The following is an 8,993-nucleotide window of genomic DNA, read 5'->3' as shown; positions in this document are numbered from 1 at the left end:
AAAAGTGGTTTGTGTGCACTAATCTCGTCTCAATAACGTGAGGCCGCTGTGAAGCTTGGTTTTTGTGGGGGAAATGTTACTAACCGGCTGGAATCTCACGGGTCTGTAAGAGGGAGGAGCCACAAGCGTGCCAAATCCAAACAGGGCGTATAAAGACAGGAAAAAAGAAAACGGAAGTACTAGAAGGTGACTTCTTTAACCGAAGTCTCGGCGGTTAAGTAACGCAGCGTTTTTTTCTTTGAAGGTTGAAGGTTACCAATACATTACTGTGATGTGTTTCAGCGTAAGACATCTCTTTCTGAGAGTTAACAAACTGTGAATCCCTCCCCCCTGTACTTGACATGATAGGCTAGGGGGTGTGATCACCACCATGTCACCCTAGCAACCACGGCTCATGGGAGATCCAATCAGAAAATAGGTGTTGTCACCCCTTTTTTTGTTGTTTTTTCCACCTTCAAAGAACCGGTTTATGTTTTGTTGTGTAGAATGAAGCCTGTGCCATTTCACTTTCATTGCTTTGTAGATTCATGTTAATCAAAGATGGGACATATCCTTTCTAGACCTTAAGACCAGCCATAGCAAAGAATGAAACGAAGACCATTTTGCTCTCAACATATTCATTGTTCAAATAATATCTCTACTTTTTACTGCATTTATCCAGAAAGCACATCAACACAGGTCAGCCTGCTTCAGTACATCTGTGCCCTGTAAACATTCAAACTCCTGTCTTACTGTCCCAGTTTGTTTGTGAGCGCTGATCTGAGAAGCTCAGACCGGGAAAGCCTCTCTAAGACCCATCTTCCGGTTGGCTATCCCAAGCTTTTCAAGTCAGTGCTCATAACCGAACTTAGACAGGGATAGGAAGCAAGTGATGGTCAAACTGCCTATTTATGACACAGCTTAGGCTAACTGTTGGTAAGTGGTGAAGTGGTCCTCGTTTTGATGATGTAACACATCAGCGTGTGCCATACTGACCAATGGGAACGGGCTGGTCTGTGACCCCTCCCCCCCTAGTGTCTGTACTGCACCACAACACAAGGTTACTATTTATTTCTGAATTGCTGCTAATGTATATTTGGCTCAAATATTTAAAAGGGAACATTAGGAATCCAACAAATTCCAAGTTTTGTTGCCTCTCAACAACTAGATAAATCTGAATGCCAAAAACAAGCATTGTTGTATAATTCAGTACTAATAAAACGAGTTAAATGTTTTTAATATTGATTATTTGTTTTGATATAAATGATATTAAAAACATCCCATAAATGTACATATTTAGGATTTTAAAGCGATCCTTAGATTCCCATTAATCCATGGATGTGTTCGACACAGCCGACTTTGCTCAACAGTCCCCCCATATAGATTGAAACATAGTCGAGTAAATTTCAAAAATACTACAGATCTGTCACATGCTTTTTGGGGAGAATCAAACTTTCTCTGCTGGTTAGAATCCAGAATATCAATTGAGTGTGATCCAGTTATCTTAAGATGGGTCATCCTCAAACTCGGTATGATGACATGTTAAAAGCCTTTTTTAGAGGTTTTGAACTGCTTAGGCCATGTTTCTGGAGGTACGAGTCATACAAGAAATTTGTGTGAGAAAATGTGTTCAAATCATTGCGCTTATCATTACTGTGAACCATTTTGACAGCATGGCAACATTTATCCCAAATTTGGTTTTGGTTTGCAAATTAAGTTGTACAAAATTATGTAAATATACACCCCCTCTTTATTTTATTTCTTTTCTTTTTGATTAAAATGAGTCATTATTGAAAACGGGAATAATGTGTCCGTCTGTTATTTCATTTGGGGAATAAAGTGCCAACATTCAGTGAAATGTCAAGCTTATTTTATTAATGTCAATTCAATCAAAGACAATCTAATCACCAGAGGAAATAACTGGATTTATAACTTGATGTCTTGCGTTTAGCCCTAGACAACAACAACAAAAATCGAACCGATGCTAACACAGAACATTACTGTCCTGCCTACTCTCACATAACTGTCAGTCAGAACCCACATCAAGTCAAGAACATTTTATTTCCTCAAGATTCTACAGTAACCCTAGGAGACAGGGTTGTTAAGTGCTGGACAGCGGAGGTAGTTGGTGGGGGTGCCGGCTGGTGGACGGGTGTCGGGCATGTGTGCTGCCGGCTGGTCATCTAGCCTGGGTAGGAGGGTCTGTCCCTGCCAACAGCACCAGTCGCTGGATGGACTCTGTCAGACTGGGGTCTGGTACCAGCTGGCTGGCCTGCAAGGCCTTCCTGCCAAACTCCACCGCCTGGCGCACACACACACACACACACACACAAAGTGAAGCCAGTGGAGCCCACTGCTTAAGTCGAGTCAAAAGCCAGCTTATATAATATCACTATAAGTTGGGTGGGGTCCCAACTGGATTTACTAGCTCCCTATTTCCTCATCACAGTCGCTGTTCTGGGAGAGAATTAACATGGCTGACACCTCTCCAAGTAGTTGGATTTATCCATGGTGAGAGCAGGGGCGTAGCCAGAAAAAAATGGATAGGCATCGTTTTAGTTTTTTTTAACTTATTTACTTTGCGATGTGGACCCAGTGCATAATTTTTTTGAGATATTTTCGTTTTTGGGTAGGCCTGTGCCTACCCAGGCCTACCAATGGCTACACCCCTGGGTGAGAGAGAAGAGCTGAGATGTAGACATGCCTAGTGGTACAGCTTGCAACTCAGTGCTCCCTTGTGTGTTTCATAAAGCAGTTCAGTTCACAGGTAGCCTATCACACGCCTGTGACGAGTGTCTGTGCTCGACTCAAAACGTCTTTAACACTATTCAGCAATTTATTAGACACCAGCAGTTACGTATGGTGTGACAAATACCAAGAAGAAGGCAGTGGCTCGGAATAAATGAACGCCCTTCATTGAATGTTCTCCTCGGAAGATAATTTCCACAATAGAGCGTCTCCTAACATTGGTGTAGGCTGACACGGTATCGCACCCCTCCTCTCTCCTTCATTCACTCCTACTGATAACAAGGCTGAGAGGGAAATCAAATCCCTTTCTTGGCTCAGTTGTCTCTTTTATTCCCTCCAGGTCAGCAGAGTAGGTTGAGGACCCTGCTGACATATTAGCTATGGAGAACAGGCTTGAACCGGTTGCTCTGGCCATTTTAAGACATTAAGCCGTTAGCTTAGCTTCATGACATCATATAGGGTTTGGCATGTCAAATGATCACACCTGTTTGTGTGCGGGCACGCTCCTGTTCCTACACAAAATGATACTTATTTGAAGAACAGGGGGATTCTCTAGGTTATCTACAACTTTTCATATTCTTACTTACCTTCGATACCGAAGATGTCTTAAAAATCTTAGCTGTTGAAAGACAGGCCGTAGCTACGATCAGCACCTAAAATGGCGACTCAAGTTCACCTTAGTAATTACTTCCATAATATCTGACAAGAGGGGCAGTCTTCTCTACGGCGGTAGTATTGAACCCGTTATGTCCGTTTACGTGTTAGGGTAAGCGTGTTCTAGCTACCTAATAACCTTAACCCAGTTAAGGTTGATCTCTTCCGTCCTCCTACCCCCTTTTCCGATCTACTGAACTGGGACCCACCCAGCATTGGCCAAAGGGTCGACACCTTTCCTCAGGGGTTAATGAAATCCTATCTTGTACCTAGGGTATTGATAGGCGCAACCCCGGCCTCTGCAAGAGAACACATCGTACCTGTAGCGTTCACATTAAACTCCTGCTACAGCCTCCCTGCTGGATAAGAAAGAAGTCTTGGCGGAGCCCCAGGACGGGGAGTTAGACTACAAGGCCAGTCGCGTAAACTCCCGCTAAATCCCGAGTGATAGTCTTTAAGGCTTTACCAATTAGAGCTAATCCCGTCTCTAGACAGCACTACATGGGTGCCGTGCACGTGAAGACACGTGTAGACACGTGTCATGGTGCCAGCAGACAAACTGCGGAGGGAGCTGTGTTTCTGTTTTTAGTTTTCGGTTTGTGTACGCGTGCGTCTAGAGCCTTTACCTTGTTACGAGATCCTCCCAGGAACCATAACATAGCCAAGGAGTGGGTCACTAGAGCAATCTGGGCCACATCCTGTTTGTTGTTCTGCGCCTGAACCTCCAGCATAGTCTTTAGCATCTGATCTGCCTCTGTCCTCTGGGCCTCATCTGTGGGTCAGCACACACATTACACACGATTAAGAACACGTACAGCGACAAACACGCACACACTTTACACGGACACATGCCTGTTGATAGCGTCATGGTAAGCTACGTCATCCACCACTAAAGTGTGCTGTAGCATCCACCAAAGGTATTTTAACTACAACGCAGCCATTTTATGTTTTCATGTCCAGCCAGCCGTAGACACCGGTATGACGATGACCCAGCAGGAGCCAGTGCGGGTGAACTAGCACAGGAAGGTCACGCTCTGCGGTGGCTGGCCGAAAAGCCTGAGAAATTACATACAGGCTAACAGGCTTAGCGTTATAACTAGGGCAGCAGCAGCGATAGGCGGTTGCGACGCGGATGCCGCACAGCTGGAGATGTGTCATGACTGGTCTAAGTCAGCCGCTGGCATGCTGGTGGAAATCTGGGCTTTAGCTCTTGGATAGCACGTCAGGCTAGTCTGACTAAATTTAGCGCCATTGACCTTATTTTTGAATGATACGCGAATGGAGCCAATCGCAGTTGGGGCTCGTGTCATCACAACCTCATGTTGTGACAGTGTGTCATTAGCTGCATCTAGTGTTTGCTAGTAAGATTCCATAATGGGGGACTAATGAATGTCATGAGTGCAGTGCTTATCCATTAGGTTGACAGGAACAATGGTTGCCCTCAGATCCAGTTTCACTTTAAATAGTCAGAAAACTGCTTGCTACTAGCACTCTTCAAAATATTAAAAGTGTAAGTAATGTCGTTAGTATGAATGTCCACACTCACCAAAACATGGTTCCAGTGAGATGGAGCTTTGAGTGTGGGCCTCGACGAGTCTGGTCAGGTGCGAGTGCCATGTTTTTGCCACCTATGATAGGAATTTGACATAAAATAGGCACATTACATCACATTTTGTTTAATTGTAAATCATTCTAAGCATAACAATAACATAAAACAGTCTGAAATATGTTTGTTCATTTCCGTGTGAGATGCGGTTTACCTCGGCGTACATGGAATGGGCGATGTCCTTCTTTTCCTGTTTCATGAACACGTTGGCCATGAGAAAGTATCCTCCTTTAGTGACAATGTTATCCAAACCATACTCGTCACTGGCATAGTGCACCTGAAGGGCAGAGAGAACATCTCCAATAAAGCTACAACCATCATTTAATCATCTCAGAATTCAGAATTTGCTTTATTCGCCATGTAAGTTCACAAAAACAAGGAATTTACTGTGGCAGGAAAGTGCATACGGTCAACCTATAAGGATCTTAAGTAGAAAAAGTACAAGTCTAAATCTAAAACAATACTATACAATGTCAGACATAAAGAATCTACAATAGAATAAGAGTGCAATATGACTGTCATAAGAGTGATTTCCCTGCCTCTAGCTGTTTTAGAAGCACCACATTTAAAGGCAAAGACTCAGCGAAATGACATCATCATCAGACAACCGGTCAACTGCCCCCTCATGTGCTCTCGGCCGTGTGTGGGTGTGCCCTGAATGCTCGACTTAGAGGCACTCCTGTTAAAGCGGTCCTGGCAGATCCATATTTCAATGATTGTTTATGTCGGTTGCCAGGATCCTGCCTCCTTGTGAGTGATGATGTCATGTTGCTGACTATGGTAAACACTGCAGGCCGTGCGTGCCACCCACGTCGTTGGCAAAGCTCAACAGCGCTCCCTTCAGGTTGCCGGTGGAGGTGTAGAGTCGGCCCAGGTTGCGGTGTAGCTGGTGGCGGACCGCCTGGCTGCAGTCCGGGGTCTTGGTCACGGTCCACTCTGCCTGAGACAGGTACTTCTCAGCCTGCGCTAGGCTGCCCAGACCTGGACACACACAAACACACGCGCGGACGCGTGCCTCAGCATGCCTCGTGCCTCAGCATCCCGCAAACGAGCCACTGTAGTCGAGGTCTCAAAGATGACATATTCACAGACCGACTTAGCATTGGGTCGTGCCGATAATGTATTATTTCCGTAAGAAGCCAGGTGGGTGGTCTATCTGGGGAGTCTCACCGACGTTGGCCTCTGCCAGCAGCAGGTAGGCAGGGACCAGCGAGGCTGCGCTGGGACCATACACGTCCATGGCACAGCGCAGGGAGAGCAGAGAGGCAGGTAGAGACTCCTGGAACTTCCCCTCAAACAGCTTGTTCTGGGCCACTGACCTGGAGATCTCAATCAGTTGTTCCTGGAGAGATGGATCAGGTCAAGAGTGTGGGGGAAGTCAGGCTGAGTCGATGTGAATGACTGCTCTGACCCCCTGAGACATGCCCAGTTTGTGTTGTGCTGATATCAACTTCCAATATATATATATATGAGAAGCAGTATAGTGTGAAGTCTGTGTAGGGGTTTTGTCAGGAGAGTTACTCATCTATGATAGGTTAACAATTGAAAGTGCACAAGGAACACACTAAAGACGTCAAAATGGAATGCTGTGTGTCTGTTTCACGCCATAAATACCTCTTGCTCCTGCCCCCCCCCCCCCCCCTTTCCTCCACCACCTCCTCACCTGCTTGTGCCGTGTCTGGGACTGGTGGAGGTCTCTGTCGGACTGCAGGGAGTGAAAGGGCACAGCAGAGCGGATGGGGATGAGCAGCTGGCAGACCTTGTCGTGGATCCCCACCCAGTCTGCCTGCTGGTGCTCTGTGTCACTGTGAAACACAGACACACAGGGCTGTGTTCCAATCCAGAAAGGTCGCTCCCTCTCTCCATTTCCTCTGCCCTCGCTGACCTGTGCTGTGTAAATCTCTCAAGGCTGGGTGGAAGCATCACTGTGGAGGCTTAAATGTGTCAGGTCATGTCCAAGTCCAACTGTGTTCACATGGATATGTCAGGCCATTCAGTATGCAGGTACGTACCATCTAGACACTCAAACAGAGCTGTAACTGTGATTTATTTATCTTCCCCACAGCATGAGTTAGCATGAATTGTATTCCATCTCAATAAAAAGGCCACCTCCCTGTATTTTGTGTGTGTGAGAATATTCGGCTTTATTTCAGTGACAGATTGATACAACCAGGAAGGGTAAGGGAGAGAGTGGAGGGGATGACATGCAGCAAATGCTCTGGGCTGGAATCGAACCCAGGCCTATGCAGTAAAGCTTTTGCTCTTGTGGTGTGCGTTCTTAACCGGTTAAGACACCGAAACACCCCATCTCCCTATTTTCTTTTGTGTGCAGTCTTTTCACTTTCACAAAAGGAATGCTAAATTGTATGTCATTACATAACAAGTCTGTAATTTAGCTCATCCTGCTTTTTCCTCACGTCTCCTCACAGCTTTGGAAACTCTGGTCTGACTCCCTCCGCATGGTGTTCTCTCTCTACGGCGCGCGCATGTTCCTTCCTCAGTGTTTTTACTGGTCTGGATTCAAAAGCAGTGCAGTGGCCACGTCATGGCAACAATAACACTCAGTCTATGGGCAGGCTGACTGGTCCCGAGGAATGAAAATGTGCTCACACACATGCACGCACACTCACACACGCACACACACATGCACTCACACATGCACACACATGCACACACATGCACACACACATGCACACACACAGAAGTCATGGGGCTCTCCAGGATATTGGAGCCACTCTTTCTGACAGAGATTACCATGACTGTGATTCTCAGACTCGTAACAGGCAGCAGGTAAGGATTGGGAAGGGATTGGAGGGGAAATGGGGAGAGGTCCCTGGTCATAGCGTTGCAGCACGGCTCTTATGCAGTAGCTTGGCACAGAGACAAGTCTATTAATCCAAACAGGCCGACAGCTGGCCCAGAGGTGGACCAGTTGTTTTTTCCCTCTCTCTCTCTCTCTCTCTCTCTCTCTCTCTCTCTCTCTCTCTCTCTCTCTCTCTCTCTCTCTCTCTCTCTCTCTCTCGTTTTGTGGCATATTTGAGCGATCTGTACAATGCTCCATTGATTCACGAAAATGCACATCACATGAGACAAACGCTTCGTTTTAAAGGCATGAAGCCATACAAGAGAGCCAGGGATAGAAGTAGCTTTAAGCTTCCTCTAAGGCAAAAGATTTACTGGCTCATCCCCTACAGCTTAGTGTAGAGGCTGTCACCAAGAACTACATGGCTGGCTTTAAGTAGCCTACTTCCCCAAATTGTCACGGACAGATTCTAACATGTTATGAACTGACACCAACCATTGTAATTAAATTGAAGAAAGATGTGTTGCATAAAGCTAGTTTGTGTTTTTTCTGACCACATGATAGCCTAAGCATACCTCCTTTAAAGTGTTCTCGTGTAGCTAAATATATAAATATATATCCCGGATAACTTAGATTCCAGCTGTTCCTCTCTCTAACCACATTGAGAAGCAAAGCAAGTTTCCATTTGTCTTTGGTTTAGTGGGCCTCATTGCTTTGAAAACACTGCCACCTAGTGTCTAATCATTTTGAGATTCGCTCATTCTGATTTTCGCGACATATATACAACATTGACTTTATAAACAACATTAGCTATACGTTTAAATTCAGCAAACGTAACGCTGAATTCAACTTGAATGTTGAAATTAAAGTAGGCCTACCTTGGCTAAACTTACCAGTAGAAAGTGACACGACACTTGTTGCATTGGAAATATGCAGGTTTTTGACAAAGCTCACATAGTTTTTTCGCTCCTCTTGGGTTGGCAAGTGGAATTAGCGTGGTTGACATGACCAACAAAACTTCAGGTTAACCAGCGCTACTTAATTATTCGGTCGTTTTCATGTGATTTGTATAGGTATCTAGCCACACTAGCAACTTGTTTCTGCTCGGACGCCTTTAAGTTTCTATGGAGACGACCTTGGAACTATTTCCTCTCTAAGTAAGAACTCTTCAGAGAGCAACATCTTAGCTGAACAAAGAAGATT

At 45.4% G+C, this 8,993-nt stretch overlaps 1 protein-coding gene across 1 annotated transcript; it reads right to left on the bottom strand.

Moving 5' to 3' along the window:
• Positions 1-1,905: 1,905 nt before the first annotated feature.
• Positions 1,906-8,942, bottom strand: zmynd12 (zinc finger, MYND-type containing 12). Its single transcript, XM_047040558.1, has 8 exons — positions 8,684-8,942; positions 6,651-6,792; positions 6,158-6,329; positions 5,799-5,968; positions 5,142-5,264; positions 4,928-5,009; positions 4,008-4,153; positions 1,906-2,281 (listed from the first exon to the last, which is right to left on the bottom strand). Exons 1-8 carry the CDS (start codon positions 8,794-8,796, stop codon positions 2,159-2,161), a joined length of 1,071 nt encoding a protein of 356 aa, XP_046896514.1. The 5' UTR covers positions 8,797-8,942; the 3' UTR covers positions 1,906-2,158.
• Between the last annotated feature and the right edge of the window lie 51 nt (positions 8,943-8,993).

The sequence above is a fragment of the Hypomesus transpacificus genome, chromosome 18 (assembly GCF_021917145.1).
Source record: "Hypomesus transpacificus isolate Combined female chromosome 18, fHypTra1, whole genome shotgun sequence".
Taxonomy (NCBI): domain Eukaryota; kingdom Metazoa; phylum Chordata; class Actinopteri; order Osmeriformes; family Osmeridae; genus Hypomesus; species Hypomesus transpacificus.
This window is presented reverse-complemented; position numbering and strand designations above follow the sequence as displayed.